The 20,302-nt window shown below is 39.0% G+C and overlaps 1 protein-coding gene across 1 annotated transcript in view; it reads right to left on the bottom strand.

Moving 5' to 3' along the window:
* Positions 1–20,302, bottom strand: part of LOC133344241 (CUB and sushi domain-containing protein 3-like) — a 403,210-nt gene that overhangs the window by 75,942 nt on the left and 306,966 nt on the right. The window contains 12 exon segments of the mRNA XM_061554305.1: positions 963–1,151; positions 2,870–3,079; positions 3,378–3,494; positions 3,726–3,795; positions 4,846–4,964; positions 5,567–5,671; positions 7,203–7,299; positions 12,932–13,056; positions 15,728–15,931; positions 16,362–16,457; positions 17,467–17,580; positions 18,015–18,131. Coding sequence (XP_061410289.1) covers positions 963–1,151; positions 2,870–3,079; positions 3,378–3,494; positions 3,726–3,795; positions 4,846–4,964; positions 5,567–5,671; positions 7,203–7,299; positions 12,932–13,056; positions 15,728–15,931; positions 16,362–16,457; positions 17,467–17,580; positions 18,015–18,131 — 1,563 coding nt within the window.

Raw genomic sequence — 20,302 nt, 5'->3', positions numbered from 1 at the left:
TCAAAGCTTCCCAGTATTGCAAATGATGTACACTCTAGTTACATACGTTATCTTGAAATTACACAAATACTAAATATTTGTATGCAAATTTAATCAACTATAATAAAACAAAATATCACACTGAAACAAGACTCCTAATTATTTGTATTACACCATTCGTCTGCTTATGCAACTAGCAATAAGAGCTTTACAGAAACTCAAATAATTGTACAGAATGGCTGCTGTGAAAAAGTTTACAAAATACAGAGTGGACATGTGTGAAAAAAATGATACGTTGGCCTCGATTCCCAGCTTCCTCTCATATATGATGTTTGTGAATACAGGTGCCAGGCAATGCTCAGTGCATCGAATACAATAGGCACGTTTAGAAAAATATTTAAAAAGACATTGGTCTTAAATTTCGATTTAAAGCTTTCGTGACTGCAGGGATTCATCTTCTTGGTTCTTTCGGTAAAGTCACGTAGAAGGGAAGTAATAAAATAATAAAAATAAAATAATAAAAATAAAACATAATAAAATAATTTCTTCACCTGAAGACGGCTGCTTGCATTGTAGCCGAAACGTCGTGAGAATTATTTTATTATGTTTTATTTTTATTATTTTATTACTTCCCTTCTACGTGACTTTACCGAAAGAACCAAGAAGAAGACATTGGTCATTAAAGAGGATGCTCGATTTGTAGAAACGCCACTAAAATAAGACTGAAACGTTCCTCGGAAAACTGCTTTTTAATTCAAAGCCTCTCCCTGTATCCTGACAATCTCAATCCAGTTATTCAATCGTTGAATGCTCTCCTCTGTATGATATGCAGCAATATCTTTCAAAAGTATTCGGTCACCTGTTGAAAATGCAATGAGCTATTGAACAAAGGAACCACACCCATTGATGCGTGTCACTCAATGACAGTTACCAAATGGCAACATGAAGCGACGTGTACAAATACACAACGGTGACGTCCTCACCTTCACAAGAGGGTATAGGATAGCTCCAGTGTCTGCTGTGGCCATGCTGACAAGTAAGAACTGCACTACCAATCAGCACATAGCCAGGAAAACATTCAAATGAAATTGACTGGCCAACTCCAAAGTTGTTACCAACCACATATCCATTTGTAAAAGGTCTCGGATCTGGACAATTCTGAAGCTCATATGCTGCAATAAAAGTGGAGGGGGGGGGGAGGGGAACAACACGTGTTAATTAATGCCGCTTCATTGCCAATTATTTTGGTGCAATATTTATTGCATTGATGAGCAACAACAGCCCAGGATTTTAAAATGCAATTAGTAAACTGCCTGTTGTGCTTTAATTCGGAGAACTGTTGCACCACAACATTACAAAGTGCGTTATTAAAATAAGCATCCATTATTAAAGAATGACAAGTAGGCAGGAGTTCCATTTCGGTCACTTGGTGGCATGAAGCATTTATCACAAGTCTCATCCCTCTAAAACATTGACATATCTGCCATGGTATTGGCACACAATATTGATATTTGAGGCAGTCCAAGATGTTTTCCCATATCTTGAAATAGACTACACACTCGAGATATTGGCAAACGTGTTGGAAAACACGTTGGGTATGTAGTCTATTTCCTTATTCAGCACCTTACTAACTTGTAAAGTCAAAGGTTATCACACTCAGGATGACCTCATAACAGTATAATTTTTCAATTATGAAATAAATTTGAGGTATTTTGAATGTTTTGTTATGTGCTAGTGCGGATTACTCAATGTTGTTGATCGGAATACACTTTGTTGTTTAAACTGTGGTCACCTTTATAGAAATAGCCGCCGTGGTGGAATGGTTAGCACAATGGACTTGTAATTTAGTGTTTGCTGACGCTGCAATTGAAACAATGGGGGGGGGGGGGGGGGTAATGGTTCTTAAAACCCTACCGCCTCTGTCCACCGAGCAGCCTCAATGGGTGCACCACTGGTAAGGCGATCAGCAGGTCACGTGTGGTGGGGTAAAGTGTGGGTAAGCCAAAATGTCGAGCCAGCGTGGAGGAGGAGGCTAAATACCCTCTAGAGCCGATCTCTAGAGCTCCCTCTAGTGGAGGCCCCTGTCCCAGCAGTAACATGAGTATGCAATTGCAGGACTGGAACATTACATTTTTACTTTCATGGACAACCTGTAAACATTGAACACGTAGGCTTTTGCGACCAATAATTTGATTGATAATACATTTTTGGGTCAGATCGCGTGAGTACAATGTGCATCGTAAAACCCTCCTACACCCGATAGAGGCAATTAATAAAGTTATTGCGTTGAATAAAAGTGCCAATTTATTACTGCTGCAGTACACCAGTGTGTTGGAGAGCAATCTCACAACAAAGTGTATTTGCGTTATTTGAAACTAACATAGCAGTATTATAATATTACTCACCATTTAGTATTCCTAATTATCTATGATTGACCAGTATCACTACATAAATGGTCACCTCATTACCATATCCAACATAATATATTATAATCTAGCAGCCATCTTGTTCAACTAATTAACTTTGTCTAATATGTTGAATTACCCCAAGTACTTCCCTTGTGGGTGCACATTGGTGACATCACACCCCATATTTAAGGCCCAAGTCTGGAGGATATTTTCACACATCTGACAACTGCCTGATAATGTTGTAATGATCAACGGAACATCATCACCAATCGTTAAATATTGTGACATTACACAACCACTGCTGCTGAAGAAGTAATAAATCGTCACTTTTGTTCACGTGACAACTTTATAATTGGTTGTATCGGACGGAGGAGGATTTACGACACACATTTTTACATATGTGATCTGACCGTGACAATCCAATTATGAATCACAACCTGTAAACTTATTCCACATGTGTGTCTAAGTATCACTGATATTACCTTCATAACTGATCTTGAAGCCTTGCTTGTTCTGGGAATAATCACTGTGGAAGTACAGCGTTGTCAGATGCATTGTGCTAATAAGAGAGGCCGGGAGTAAGGGACCGCTGAAGCGGCCGATGACTGTGCCAGCCTCAGCAGGACCACTTTTAATCTCCAGGTAATCATGGATGGGTTCAGTGGAGAAGTTGAGAAATGTGAAGTAGATTCCTATAATAATATGCACAACACATGTCAAAGGAGAAGGGAAATTGATTATTATTATCAGCAGCAGCAGCAGAACATCCATTACATTATTGTGTAAAACAACAATTCAATAAAAAATGTATGTGCATATTTCCTAATACAAAAAAACACTTCCAAACAATACTTTTTAGATTAACTAATGTTTTATGAAATAATTAGCTGTTGAAAATGAAGGCATTATTTTAAACGTTTGCTTGAAAAGTGATACATTGTTAAAATGTTTGCAAAATTATAAGCGTTCATTAATTCTTAAAGCACTCACCAAAGCCAATGGGCAGGTTAATTTTCCATGTGCAATCAAGGTTGGAGGGGTAATTCCCAGGGAAACCAGGACTTAAGACGACACCATTAAAGTCATCAAACGTTCCGCCACAGCGAGCTGAAATTAACACAAGCATCGTTAAATCAACTTTAATCGCTAGTCGCTGAAATGGAAAACTTTTCATTTTGTGTGTAATTAAGCAAACTTTTTTTTTCTTTGAAACAAAAAGAATCAGATTTATCGTTGTTGGCTAAATGTGTTTGAGCTGCCAGTACTTAGTTTACTGTTTAAAAAAAACAACCCATGCATCAAAACAAGCAGCTTTAAATGCTTTCAAGGAGGACTGACCAATACACAGAGGAGGGGCATAGTTCCAACGCCGGACCGGGCCAGGCATGCAGGAAATGAACGAATGCCCCTGGACAGCGTGAAACAGGACAAGGAAAATCAACACATTAGATCACTGGGAAATAGCTTTCCAGGAACAGTAAAGGAAATGTAAGCAAATAGGGAGCAGAGGGGAAATAAAGTAATTATGTGATTTCAAAAAGTTAGCTTTGAATGTGCATTCTTGATTTGAAGCTTTCGTGACTGTAGAAATCCATACTCTTTGGTTCGTTCGGTAAAGTCATGTAGGTAGAAAAATAAAATAAATCACGACGTTTCGATCGCAACACAAGCGGTCGTCCTCAGGCGGAAAAAATATAATGTGCATGTTTATTCAGCCATCCGTATTTTGTCGGGCGATTTCTATTTGCATTTTAAGTAAAATACGATGGGGTTATTAATGAAAATAGTATCTCTTTACTAAGGTTGACATTATTCAGTTTGGTATTGTTTATGTGATTCATCATCATCAGGTATCCACTGCTGAATTTATAACTTCCCAAGGCATCACCATCTCTCACTGTCTGGTGGAGTAACAATTAACTCCCGCACATGAGCCGATTTCATCACTTCATCTCCTCAGGAGAGTTCCACTTTGTTGTGTTCATTCATCTGACAACTACTCTATTGTTTGTCGTATACCATCGCCATAATCCCTTCAAGGACATTGTCCTGCTCAGGCCTATTTTTTCACAAGAGCCAATATGACGTCTCTAACTTGCAAATGTCCTCTCATCTACATGTTCCTCGTTTCGTCTCTCAGTGTGATTCCAAGCAATGGTGCATACTACATTGCATATTTCTCAGCTTCTCTTCAATGCGACCTCCGATCAACAAATTGTTGTTGTACCCATTATACTTTTGGGTGGATAGAGGTGGAGGAATTCAAGAAACTTGCCCGTTGCTTTAACCGCTAAGCCGGAGGATTGAAATGACAACCTCTGTATTGGCAGTCTGAGCGCATTCATAATATAATTAGACAATGGCGACAATCCTTGTAAATGTTACGTATATTTACATTCATGTTTGTGTATCTTAATGTGTATTCAACATGTAATGTTTTGCATTCGGCCGTTTTTACCTCGAGTGTATAGCCAGGCTCACACTGGAAGGACACAACGTCGTTCACCAGGTATCGGTCCCCTATTTTTATGCTGTTACTTGGTACGACGGGTTCCGGACACGATGACAAACCAATTGCTGCAATAAGAAATTCAGAGAACATATGTGAGCACCAATTACATTGAACTGAATGCTCTGCAGCCCATTTTCCACTTTGAATAATTGCTATGTATAAGAGAAACACATTAATTCATGCTGCATGACTTTCCTGATCATTGCATGTGGAGTTGACCAGAATTTAATTGTGATGTTGACAAGCAGAATTGTAACTGAATGTCACGAACATTGAACTTCTTTGACAAGAATAGCATAATTACATCATAGTAAATAATACAAACATACATATATTTAATATGGAAGCACATGAGCTTAAATATAATGAAAATTACATCATTACTAAGCTATACTCCATAACATTTTTCAGCATCCAAATGCATTAGTCTAATACAATCAGTTAAATTCATCACATTTTCCCCACTTTACACATCACATTAAATGTATTTTGTACATATGGCGCAAATGCACTTTTGAAAAAAAAACGATATGATGATGATGATCCATGAGTCAGCTCAGAAAGGCTGCTCATCAACGATGTAAAATGGAAATTTTGCAGTTATTTTCAACAATTTTTTATTGAGATAAACAACAACTTTTTTTTCCCATTTAACAAAACAACATACCTGTGTAAATTAGGTGGAATCCAGCTGCTCCAACACTGAGGTCGCTTTGAAAATGAAGGTACAGTTGGTTGGACGTGCTGTTGATTAATGAAGGGAGTGTCGTTCCTACAAAATATCAAACAATAACATACATTTGTATTCCTTTAACAATGGATAATTTACAGGCATCAATGTATTTCAATTAAATTGCAATACTTTAGACATGAATTCATATGTAATCTACACATTTAACAGTTGTCATCCTTATTCCATCCAGAATTATTTTAGACTTTAAAAAAGTAAATTGACAAAGAAATATAGCCCTTATCGACTGTACGGTTTTTACAGAGACAAGATCTAAATCCCGAAAGGAAAAAGTAGAGAATTATTTTTACTTATATTTCTAATCATGCTCGGGTCATATTTTCCAAATTGTGGACAGTTTTTTTATGTCCTTTTCAAAATTATATTGCGATTGAAACCATTGCAAAAAAGGGAGTGTATGTCCTCCTGTTCGAGATCACCCTTTTGAAGGTAATATCACAGAACTACTATTGATTTTCATTCAGTTAGTTGCCTTTTATCCACACTATAAGCGCTGCATGTTCTCACATGCTCTGCTATAATGAGATTCATCACATAGCAGTAAAATCTAAATACACATTTTGTTCTGAAAGCTACAAAAACATTAAAATAATCATAATAAAAAAAATAATATGAAGTTTGTAGTTGTGGTTGTCATTGGAGAGTCATGAGGTCATCACATCAACTCAAGACACTACAACTTCACAATTTTGCCCAGATTTAAACTAAGGATTTTGGCCCAGTCCTGTGGCATGGACTTCACACTGAGCAATCTAGTCACTTCCATATACATTTGCTTTTTCAAACCTAACACTACTTGCCATTGGTGGATTCATACATCTTCCAGAGCATATCATCTTATATGCACTATGCAAGAAACAGGCAATTGTTCTAAAAGCTACACTGCACAAAGATGTGACTGCCATTCATACACATGCACTATTGCACTAAATTTGACCCGATCTTGCTACTTGGCAGTTGCCTATCCCTTATTAAATAATTTTAACGGTTCGCTTAAGGAATCATATTGTTGGAATTATGCACACATTAAATTCCAAATCGCAATCGACTACTAGAGGCATTGCTTCAAAAGCATTTCGATGTCTAGGCAGAAGGGACAGCTTCGAATCAAATTATTTTAAACACTACCATTAATAGCAACTGTAGCATTCAAATAGCAGAAGTTGCAAAAAAAAAGAACATGCCAAACACAAAGCAAATGGTGTGCTTTATCTCAGTATAAAGTAATAGCTTAGTGAAGAGAAGTATTTTCGCCATATGACTGGAGTTCTGAAGACAAATTATTCCACATTTTGAAAAAAAGTTATAAAAAAAAAACAAATTGAATATTAATTTCACAGCTTGATCCGTAACATTACTTGAAACAAAAACAGTTAATATATATTGGTGTGATGCCATAAGATAACAGTAACTGCAAGAACACAATGGTAAAACATTTCAATAACATAGAAAATATTACAAATATTGGCTTACGTTTAAAGTCCATTGAATTTGTAAAAAAAATGCAAGGCAATATATGCACACCGTATTTGACATGCAGGTCTAGTGTCACCTGAAAAGCTTCCAAGCCTGGGGGAGTCAGCATTGGCTCCATCGTAAACCTCCAAGGAGTCCCAATTGTGTTCTGTGGCAAAACTTACGACCTGGATCTGCAGAGACACATACCGTCAGCAACGAACGCTATCTCGTGGCCATGACAGTTATTCAGTTCACTAAGATGGCAGCAAATTAGCCCCACAAATCAATTCCCAGTTAACTAACCCACTTTCAATTTATAAATAACGCTCGGCAATAATTAGAATTGATTACAAGTGATGCGTTTGTCGACATCGATTTTCACTCCTGCCGACAAATGGTGAGTGTACGTGACTGTCAGGCTCCCGTAATCCGTTACACCATTGATTCTGTATAACTCTTTACTTAGCTCGTACACTAAGAAAAGAACATACACTGAGAAGTTGCCTGGACATGAAAACCTTGTTATTGGTACAACACTTACAAAAAAACCATAACAAAATCATTGTTATATAAGGTCGATACAGTAGACCTTTTTCTGTTCTGGAACGCAACTTTTACTTTAACGTTAATTTAGAAGAGCATATATCTTCTATCTTCTTCTAGAATTTTTTTAAACATTGTCTGTTTGTGGGTTTGTTTGTGGGTTTGTGTCTGTTCGCGTGCTTGCGAACAATTTGCCTCTCCAACGGTGGGGTTTCCGTGAAAAAAAAATAGCCAGGTACCAAGCCGTAAGCCCTGCGATGAGCAAGCGCTATTCTTTTTTCACATCCGTCAACTTTAAATTTGTTTAATTAGCGATTTAGTGCGCTTTTTGTGCGCTTATCATGTATTTATTAATGACAAGTGCACGACCATACCAACTCACGTGCCTTTGGTGGGGGGGACGGCCCATGCCAAGTCGCCTGCCTTCGGTGGGAGTTAGGGGGATATTTTCTTTCGCGTTAAAAATGCTATAAAAATACACTAAATGCTGACGTTAATTCTTCACTGTGTGATGTCTCCCCCCACCCCGATGCGTGCAGTTATTACTACTATACAGTCGCTAGATGCAACCACTCTAGGCCGTAGATATTACTGCAGAGCGGCCAGGGAGATCGTGGCTGGGGTGGGGGGGTCAGGGGTAGCAGCCCAGCCCCAGCTTGCCAAGGTGCCATCTCGGCCGGCTGGATAATCTAGGCGAGGCCGGAGGCTCTGCACGGGACTAGGCCTCACCGCGCCACTCTGTCAGTTGGGTACTTTGTGCTATAGAGTTGATAAATACTGCTATAGAGTCAGCATGTACTACTATAGTGATAGCAGGTACCACCACAGTCGGTATGCACTGCTGTAATCATAGCAGGTACCACCACAGTCAGTACACACTGCTGTTAGATTTTTAAGAGTAGTTTTGAAAATAAAATTGGCCCGGGCAATGCCGGGTATATAGCTAGTTTGTTATAATTATCAGGCAGTGTTAAAAATAGTGGTAGGATATGCTTTGGTTGGTGTTCATGATATGTTGTCAATGCAGTTTCTGAGAGGGTTTTATTTCCATGATAGTGCAGTAATATGTTTGTATGTTGAACTTCTTTTGCACTGTACGTCGCCAACCATGCTAATCGGAGTTGTAATTTACAGCCCTTTGTTAATCCACTTCTCGCCGAAAGCTTCCCCACATTACAGGGGATGTCCCTAATGTTAGTTTAAGGGCGCTTTATACATTTAAATATTAATAAGTAGTTTGGTTGTGGAGGTTATTTTACCATACTTCACCTACTCCTAAGCACAGGTGGATGAAGGGAAGTTGGCCCGGGAACAGTTCTGATATCACTCACCACTGATGTTAGCCATGAATCGGAATCAAACTCAGGTAGCGGGGTTAATAGCGTGGTGTGCTAATCACTGCACCACCACTCCTCACAAAGCATCGCAAATTAATTGTACATCAATCATTTGTTAAGTAGTGGAGATTTGTACCCCGGCCAACTTTGCAAGAAGGAACAAACATGAATGATCACAAGTCTCATTATAGCACACAATTCCTACAGCGGGTCGCGAACACAAGGCAGAGGCGTGCAATTTTATATATGCTGGATGTTTGCATATTACATAGGGGCCGTCCATAAATGACGTCATGCACCTCGGGGGGGGTGTGGGTCAGACATCTGTGACGATGTGTGACGGGGGGGGGGTGAGAAATGTGACGTCACATCAAAATGCGCAACTTTAAATAAATATAAACACGTTCTACTTAATTAAATAGACTTGTTAAGATGTTTTTTCTCCTACAACATCAGAGTGCAGCGGCACATTAAATACGCACTATAATGACAATAGTTTAAAGCGATTTGAAGCATGTTATAATAGATTTATTTTGGGGGGGAGAATTTTGTGACGTCATATTTGAGGGGGGTCTGACTTTTTGTGACGCCGTGTGACGAGGGAGGGAGGGAGGGGGTCAAAATCGTCCAAAATCGCGTGACGTTATTTATGGACGGCCCCTTATAACGATATTCAAGTACTGCGTCATTTTTCTTGACAATGGAACACAATTTCCGATAATTTACATGTTAGTCCTGGAGTTTTTCACATCCTCCTGCAGCAGACTCCTTATTTAGATATTAATTGACCCACATCGTGACTGCTGGTCGTAGGATTCGATCCATCCATGAAAACTGGATTATCCAATCTTATATAGTGTTCATTAACATATTATGCAGTGAAGATGTTTTTCACTGTGCAGCTAAAATAGTTGTACAATGTGTTGTGGCTTATAGAACACCATTTGTTATAATTCGGTATCATAAAACTCCTTTGAGACTATATTTACATATTAGTCACCAAAACTGTATCACTGACACCTTAGTGATACCTTCCTTGAAAGAGTGGGAATACAAGACCATATTTGATTTTTAATATATCAATAAAACCCGACAATAGCTTGACCAATTTCGCTAATGTAATTGTCTTTACATCACAGATTGTGTCAGTTTTGTACCATACAACTATTTAACAACATTTCAACCTCATGAAGATACAAAAAAATATCTAAGACAATTTACTATTTGCCTCATAAATATTTAAAATAGTTCCATGAACAACAATTCATACAGGCACCATTCTAAGCCCAATAAATACAGCTGATCGTTTTGTCAGGAATAACTCACTGATTGCTGGTATATCTTAAAATGTAGGCTATGCTTTAGACATTAAAATAAACATGTATGCATTGTCATGTATAGCATTAGCCGATGATGCACATATAGCATAGATGTACAAATACGGTAACTTTTAAGTGGACCGAGTCTGGGTTTTACTTCATATCTGTGATTAGACATAAGTGTAGTCCACTTTCTATTTGGTACGATTACTCAACAGCCACAGTTATATCTTTATAAGTCAAAAAACATTCGACCTGTTCCCAATTTTTGGCCCAGTATTATCATTTGGTTCGCATGCAAGCACATGCAAGCAGGCTCGAAAGAAAGCTGTCTCTGGTGTGGACCAATCAGTTTAAAAAACAATGCATATATTATCAAGTATGTTTTTTGTTTAAATTCTGACCACAAGCATTGTGGTTAATGCAGACGTGGTTCCTTGTAAAAAGGTTTCAGTTTGGTTTTTAACATCTTAACACCTATTTTGTTGCCAGAAAAAAAGGGGAAAACCTATTCTCATATTTTGGTACTGGCAAAGGAGGTCCCGTGATATATTATTCTGCACCACTCAACAATGCACAGTTTAATACAATGCAGCATACTTCTTGGCCGTGCCTGTATCGCATTTATTTTAGTCATATTTTAAAAGGCTGCACTCTAATAACAGTCACTGCCTTTAATTTCAAATCGGGCTGATACCAAAAGAAACATAATTAGAGTTCATACCATAAAATGTTTATAGGTGTCCCATGGGCATCAGTTAATTTAGATAATGTTTTTTAAGAGCACAAGTAATTCAACTGCCTGTTGGAAACGAATTGTGTTCCATTCATTTAAACACCACTTTGAGTTTTTTTAGCTCAATGAATAAATATGTTGCCGTAATTTATAATATCGTGGAACAAGAGATCTTGTGAAAAGCATTGTATATTACGGACTCAATTTAGCAAAAACAAGGACTATTGGAAATGGCACGTTATATTCTGGTAAGGACAGATATATAATTCTAATGCATTTTCCTACGTAATTTTCTTAATTTCCTTAATGCTTGAGACAAATTAATTCTGGTAAGCAAAGCTAGCAATGGGATCCTCTCTGGGTTATCAAGATATTGCACGACCAATAAAAGCTTTACCATTTCTCTAAAAGGTAAAACTCTTCCCCACAAGTATGTGTGGTTAGGGGCCATCCATTTAGTACATACGCATGGAGCGGGGAGCGGGGGTTAACCCAAATGCGTACGCTTGTGTATGGGGGGTCTACTGACAATGTACGTACGCATAGGAAACGGCGGGGAGGGGGGTGAAGCCTCGATAATAATTTGTCTACATTGGCCTTCAAATTAGTTAGATAGTCCGGCGGTGGACTACACTATGTAATAAGATTTTTGTCCCTGAGTAGTAAGTGTTATTTTTTTTATTGCTTATGCCTAAAAAGTATAGAAAATGGCTATTATTCCCCACAAACGTTGCTTTTGTGACCAGGACTTTACGTGAAGGAATGACACAAATGCACACGTTTTCTCATTGAAAATAGGTACATTTCTAAATATCACTGTCCTGGTCACAAAAGTAAGGTTTGTGGGGAATAATAGCCATTTTCTGTACTTTTGAGGCATAAGCAATTAGGAAATAACACTTACTACCCAGGGACATTTATTACACAGTACTATCTGTTTGCTTAAACACGTTAATATTATTAATCCTTGATCGTTTCTGCGTGGATTAAATATCGGCCGTTCTATAGGATTCGGGGGGGGGGGGGGGTGCGTCAAGCATACGCATGCAGGGGGGTAAAAAGTACGCGTGCGTACAGGGAGGGGGGGAGGGTTTCAAGTTTTGACAGATTTTTGCGTCGTACTAAATTGATGGCCCCTTAGAAGATGCTCTGGAAAGTAAGTTGCGCCCTCAAACTGGTGCCCGCTGTCAATAAAGTTATACGAATCTGGTCACACAGACACATCTACCGGATTTTAAGACACGGTAAACTTGTTTGCTTTAACATCAGGATAATATATTTGTAATGTGACACAATATTATGATAATATTTATTCAAATATAAAGTGTTTATTTTAATCAAAATTTCACGATACATCTCACATCATATTTTGACATCATTTTACCCTGCATTTAAAAAGAAAAGAAGAAAATACGTTCCCTGCTGGCTCAATGTGCTTTAGTCGGGACATAGTCGTATGATGTATATTCCCTTTCTGTTATTTTCACGAAGAATAAGTATAACCCGTAAAAACAAAGTTTTTCACTCTAAATCCTTTATATGTGTGGCGGCTAGAGTCCTCTCGTCCTCTGGCTTGAGATGGCTGCCACCTATGGGTCAGATGATTGTCTGCAGTATTAAACAATGGGTAATTAAATATTTAATTTGTTTTCCCTAAACAGTGTAAAATTTTGGAATTTTTTTTTCACGAATTGTCTCGCACAACGAGTCTGTGTGCAAAATGTCAGCTCGATTGGATCACGGGAAGTGGGTTAAAAAACGACCGAAAGGTTTGCACGGTTGTAAGCAAGCAAGCAAGCACGCAAGCACGCAAGCAAGCAGCAAGCGAACTTAATATAAAGGATTTAAAAAAAACGACAGACATCACGATGTGTGACACAGGACACACCTGAATTCCTGCTCCCTCCGGTACCAGGATCCGCCACACGCAGTTCAGGTTGTTGTCGTAAGGCTCCGGGTAACCAGGCGACAAAATGGTCCCACTGCGCTCTGTCAGGTTACCCCCACAGGGCACTAGAGGAGCCAGGAGCACGGACACAATAACGATCACCGCTTACACTCATCCATCCCGGACAATGCTCGGAAACTTCTAATTACAACAAAGTGGCAGCTCTTAGTCAACCTATGATTGCATTATTAATCACAATCTACAAGTGGACACAGTAACAGCAGACAAAAGCTGTAGTGCTGTTTAGCATGCATTTCAATGGCATACATGAGGCAATTCATTCAGATGATTCACCCTTTACTGCATTTCACAAGCAAAGCAATTAGATTTTAAATAAAATGTCCTGGCAACACCTAATTAAGGCTTGTTAAAACGTCTAATGCGATGGTAAAATTGCTTACGTTTTCACTTCATGACCCTAAGAGGAAGCACTATTGACTGACCTTGTAACCGCAATGATTAGTTCATAACAAATAGTGGTCATACTCTTTGCTTCTTTCGGTAAAGAACCAAAGAGTATGGATTCCTGCAGTCACGAAAGCTTCAAATCAAGATTAAATCGTGGTCATATTGGATTTTATCCACGAACAAATCTTCGTAGATTTTTGTTATGTACAAATACTAACGACTCGCCCGTCATCTGGATGTGACCATCCGTCCCTCTCTCCCAACCAGCCAGCAAAACTTGTATTCGTATAAGCAGTCCTGTCTCTCTCCAATGTTCTCTTGCCTTCTCTGTGCTGTATATAACAATTCATTTTGATTTCGTGCTTTGTCTTTGTTCCTATCGTTTTTTTTATCCATCTGTCCCAGTTCCACCCTCCATGTCCCTCACCGTCTCTCTCCCTGTTTCATCGTTCACCCTCACTCTCTACATTCCCACCTCTCCCTTTTCTGTCCCCATAGCTCCTGCCTCTCCCTAATCCTCTCTCCCACTACTGGACTGTACTTCTCACGTTCCCCCGCTGTCCTCGTTCTCTTTTGCTCCCTCTCTTTCCACACCGTTGCATGATTTTTTCACTCCCTCCCCATCCATCTCCTCTCTGTGTCTTCCTCCATCCCTCTTCTAGCCCTGCATATTTCTCCTATGCACAGTGGGAGCGCTGCACCCTGGAGAGGAATCCACCCAGGTTATACAGGCCACATTATTTTTTATTTGGCATGGAGGAATGCAGTTTCCCACAGTGTCACTGCTGATCATTAGAAAATCAATGTCGAGAAAAAAACAATGATGACAATACTAACTTACGTAGTCTGATTATTATTGAAGATGTATACCTGAAAAATGAAGGTTTCCGCACACTAACAATTTTCATACTTAGAGGACATTAAAGTCTCAACAAATGCTTCTTGCAGCCCCCTAGTTTGATAGTAAGCGAGAATATCATAGTTTAGACCAACGTACATCGAGCTGTTAGCATTCTGTACAACAGTCATACTTTTTACTTTTAAATCCCAGACCGACATTAAAACAATTAAAATCACGACCAAATTGGCACCAAATCGGCTTCTACTTGGCCTCGACACAAGGAAAAGGTCTCCTTCTGCGAGACGGCTGGTCCTCAAATTCAGTGGCACGAGTGGATAAAGCCAGCCAGGCGTCCCAGTAATCCACCCCAACTGTGCGCAAGTGACCTCAATCAAATGTTCACTCACAACACTCGCTCAGTGATCCAGAAACAGGTGGATAGGCGGACAGACGAAGCCCGAGTAACACCTCGAGAGCATGTTTTAATCCATGCAAATGTCGAAACATATTTGTGCTGGAAATATAAATATGCATAATAAACGGTATTGGCATTTAGCTTTTGTTTTTAGCATATTAAAGAAAATATATTTGGGATTAATTTTAGATAGCCATCGTTTGTCTATCTCAGTGGATTGATATGGCATACTAATGAAGAGTGTATAAATATTTTTTTATTTATTTTTTTATATATATTTATGGAATTTCAATTGATGTCTGGAACCTGATATTCAGTGGACAGCTGATGTAAAAGAAAACTGCATTCAAGGACATGAGGTGGTAACTTATCTTGCATATGTTACTGCAAGAGCTGCTGAATAACCCACAATTTAATGAGTAGATAGACAGCAAGTAAAATGTATTTACATTGATTGCATGCAAAATGGTTAAATGGAAAAATTATGGGTTTTGTCTTGAGTTCTACAATTTTGGTATTGTGGACAAGAGCCAATGTACATTTTTAAATCCGATGAACACATGGATGCAGGCACTTTGCAATATATACATATGCATTTGCATGTATACACATAGACATCAATGGCCAAGTATCACTATGTGCCGATGATGTCATATGGACACTTGTGTCCCGAGGTTAGGTGCAATTTAAAGCCATGTGCAGCTGTAAAGGCGTTATGACAGTTCATAGGACAAATGCCAAAGGTTAATGTATACATACAGACACAATATGTCAATACCAATGCATTGTCAACTTATACCATTTTGGGAATGCGATAAAATCATAATCTTGTTCATGCAGCTACCGCAAATATATGTACGTACCAGAGGTGTGGACTCGAGTCATGTGACTTGGACTCGAGTCAGACTCGAGTCATGAATTTGATGACTTCAGACTCGACTTGGACTTGCATAACAATGACTTTGTCCCACCTCTGGTACGTACTGTACTTAATGTGAGTGACAGAGTCGTGTTTGTATAAAACCTGTGTATTGCAAATAGAAGCATGGTGTTGCATGTGAAACTTGCTCACCTATACAGGTGGGGAATGAATGGTTCCACTGCGCTAGGGAATTTGGTACCACGGTACACTTCACAGCGCTCACCCCATTAAGGGCATACCCGGGACTGCATTCAAACTTCACGACAGAGTTGGCCGAAAAGTCGCTTCCGACTCTCCGTCCAAACCTGGGCTCAGGAACAGAGCTGCACTGCGTTGAACTCGTTCTCGGGACAGCTGCAATATAAGCATGTGATGAATATGTATGTGACTATATAACCGTTCACACTTGGTTGTCTATTGCAGGGAAAATAAAACACTATTTGCATGAACTAAAATTTAAATAATAATAGTACAGCGTCTACAATTGTATTTAAAACGGCATAGGCATTAACGGAATATCGTGTTATATAGTAGTGCTGTGTGCTAAATCTAGAATTATTATTATCATCATCATCCTGTTATACCTAATTGAATAAATAAGCAAAGACCACCGTTGCTAAGAAAAAAAACATGGAACAGAAAGCATTCTCTCCAAATAAAATCTACCACTATTAAAACGTCGCGTTTACCTAAGCATTAATTAACATTCATTCACACTGTGTTGTAGTTAATTGACAATCAGTCTGGTACTTTTGAAACATATTTACGACAAAATTGGCAGTACCTTGGTAAATAAAGTGGAATCCTTTAGCTGTTGTGTTCTTGTTTGGTGAAAAATTTATTGTAATTTGATGTGATGTACTTAAAGGCAATGCCTCCCCTGTAAACACAAACGTTCGATTACTGCCCTATTACTTTAAATAATGCATTTATATTTTAGTGCATCATCATCACTAGCCAGTACCTATCTAATGCTGGCTGAAAACACATCAAGTGGGTGCCATTGCTCCAGTTTTCTCTTGCTATAATGCAACAATCCTGGTATGTGACAATACAAAATAATTGTAAGATACTATTGGCTAGCCTTTTGTTACATTAAGGTATACTAATGCTGAGAAACAGTTAACGGATCACAATACAATATGCTACTTTAAATAGGGGCAGAGTGGTGGTGCAGTGGTCTATACATCTGGTGGCCTGAGTTTAATTCCTAGCTCCAGCTAAAATTGTGCTGGGCCCCCTCCTCATTAACCCACACTGCTCAGAATGGTGAAATAAGGTCAAATAATCTACATGACTAACATAGCTGGGGGGGGCTTCATCCTACAATTGATTGGGCGCCACGGTGGCGAGATGTTAACTACCTCACCTGGTATACAGGAGGTCGTGGGTTCTATTCCGACCCTGACAACTGTATAATTGGAGTTTGCATGTTCTCCCCATGGTCACGTGCATTTTCTCCGGATTCTTGGTTCATAGTGTAGTGAAATAACCACTCTGCCACTACTCCTACATTATGTTTTGCACATATATTCAATTACATTTGGAAAGAATTAACCAAAGAACAAATGTATTTGCGGTCTGCAGTTGTCCTGCCAATCTAAGGCTCACTCCCACTCTTTAAAAGTTTAAAGTAGATTGTTTCATGCCAGGCAGATATGTTGAAATATGTCGTTGCGCCCACACTTTTATCCTTTAAGAAGTAGTTTGCTTGTCACCTTTCTTCAATGACAGAATCATACATTCAGCCAACAAAGGCAATAGATAATGCTTAGACTTCAAAGCAAGAATACGTTTTTATGATTTACGAATTGAACATCATTAAAGCAGAAATGCATCATGTGCAAGCTTCATAGTCGACTTTCGTATGATACAAAAACTGGTCTTACCTGTGTGGGAGCCAGTCAAAGAGCTCAGAAGCTGAGACTTCTGAGATGGTCCATCATACACCTCCACAAAGTCATTGAGAGATGTTTGAAAATACACAAACTGCCCAAACACCACTGCAGGTGAAACGGCACAAGGTTAACAGTGATCTAACTCCTTCACCTTAGAAAATAAATGTAACTGTAAATGGTGTGAGTATAAAAAGCCATATCTAATCTGAACACTTGCCAAGTATTTTTATTCCAATACAAACAGAGTTGTCCTTATAAACCCACAGAAATGTGAATCCTTATGTGCACTGGAAGTTATTGCATTTTCAATCAAGCACATATTCAGAGACATTACACTTGACTGAAAAAAATATATAAAATTAACTTAAGCTGGATGAAAACTCGATTAAATATATATAAATGACCAATCAATTCTAAGACTAACCCCTTTTTTAGTTTCCCCACAGAACACATTTATACGGTGACCATGCCAATAGCTTTGATTCACCAGCCTCGTATGAATCTAAATTAATCCGTGACACACATCACAATTTCCCTACCAAAATTGTCGTGCACGGAAATGGAATAGAGACAGTTCTGGCCACCAGTGTAGTTGCTTGGATAGCTCGGGGACAGCACAACTCCATCGGAGCCAGATGACTTCCCTCCACAAGGAGCTGTAGAAAAGACAAAGCCACATTTGGTGTCAATAAGACAAATCGGTGCACTATGAGCCACATAACAAAGGCTATGTCAGAAACCCAGCAACTGGGAACCCGATAATATTTGCAATACAATGAATAGATTACATCTTCCAAGGAGATGGAGTGATGACATACGCTTGTACATAGGTGCGAGGTGGATTGCTACATAGCAATGGGGAGCAGTTGTGTGTAACAGTTGGCGTGCTGTGCTACGAACCCCGCGACCCGAGTTCAATACCCACTCACGGCCAACATCAGTGACGAATTCCTGAACCGGTACTAGGCCTCCCCTCGGTCGACTCAGCTTGAAATAAGTATTTGGTGCGGTGTGTAAGCATCACTGCTGGGGAGACAATGGTGGCTGGGCTTGGTGCTGGCCACCCACCCCCTCGTGTGCTGTGCCAACCTTCATAGGTGCTCGCTAACAGCACTTGCTCCAACAGTCTGTTAAGGTTATACAAATAATCTGTGTCTTTTGCTGCATAGCAGAACTGTGAGCGATGGAAACAGCTTGGCTGATGATAAAAATCCATTATTTACAGTCCTTTTTCAATCCTGAACTAATGCCCCGCCTATGCTGTTGTCAGTCATGGGGGATGTTTGACCATACTTCACCATGCTCGTAAATATGAGCTGGTGAAGAAGGAGAGGAGGCAATATTATCCAGAGCGAGGTATCGAACTTAGGTTATGTGGGTGCATAGCTCCGAGTATGAACCACTCCATCACCATATTAATAAATGCTTACTTAAACCTTTAGGAATAATTTATGCAACTAACATGATTAAAACGTATGATATATTAGTCAAAGTAAAGACTGTGTGCATCATATGAATACATACATTATACGTTTGGGAATTAAATGATTAATGTTCTTAAATGACAGATACTTTTTTAATGTTAAAACGTGCGCAAATGCACACATGCAGCATTGTTTTAAATGTACAAGCATGTATTTATCACTTTAAGTAAAAAATAATCTTCCGAAATAAATCAACTCAACTTTTACATATATTTGAAAAATAAAAATATATATGTATAGAAATGATTTTTTTATATTGTTCTAATTAAAGCAGTGTGCATTACCACCCACAGACAAAATGCTGTGATTAATATACAATTATACACCAAACAATTCCATTCAACAGATTATGTGGTGAGTGCACTCGCCTGTCACGATATGCACCATTAACTAATCTTTGACTGATTTGATGAAGGTAACGATTACCATTTAAAAACAGCACAAACATTGAGCAGTCACAACTGTTTGAGAGCGAGCTAGATGCTCAAATATGTCACTACTCGTTGCATTAGAAGCCTGATATTATGTACTAGTCAGAGAAGAGGACAGGTCCTATTTGAAGCGTGGATGCGAATGGCGGTGACATTGGTGTATGGGCTCAGCGCATTTGCCGCTTATCGCAGAGGTTAGCGGTTCAATACTAGATGGCCACCCTGGTCAACACTTTGACTTAATTAACAATAACAGGTGCTGTCGTGAACGTTAAAGGATCGCAATGACGTCATTCTGATAAGCGTATGCAATTGTGTGTCGAGAGTCATGATCCAAATTAAGAACCCTGTGTTCGTTCTCTGCAATGTTGATGCTTTTGTCTTTGTTTCGCGGTTGTTGCTGTGCTTGCGTGGTAGCACGCATCTCCCTTGTAAAATAGCCGGGCAAATGACGAAATGGGAACCATCTGTGTAGCAAATAAAATGAACTCGATTTGGCAAGTAAATAAAAATAAATACTCGCAAATTACTTAATTGGGAAACACAGGGCAATCGTTGCCTTCGCAGGACCCTCACGAAAACAGCGTCTCGAGACTCGGTGAGGCTTTCCTGTATAAACAAGTGTGATACTCTATATACAACATGAATTCCTGCAGTCACGAAAGCTTTAAGTCAAGATAAAACATGTAATTTATGCACTACAGTTCTGAAACAAATGTTGTTTACACTTAGTGCGTTTGTGAGGGGAAATAACACAAATGCACTCCTACTGTAATCTTTTTTTTCAATCACCGGCCCTCCTGATGTTTTCAGAAGCACAAATACTCGATTTGAAAAAAAAGCATACCGTGGTGGAGTTCTGTTTAACATATTAATTGCTTGTTTTCACTGCTGCATAGCTTCGAGCATGAA

The sequence above is a fragment of the Lethenteron reissneri genome, chromosome 19 (assembly GCF_015708825.2).
Source record: "Lethenteron reissneri isolate LAM-NWPU_2019-01 chromosome 19, ASM1570882v1, whole genome shotgun sequence".
Taxonomy (NCBI): Eukaryota; Metazoa; Chordata; class Hyperoartia; order Petromyzontiformes; family Petromyzontidae; genus Lethenteron; species Lethenteron reissneri.
The sequence above is the reverse complement of the archived record's forward strand: the minus strand, read 5'-3'. Positions and strand labels throughout refer to the sequence as shown.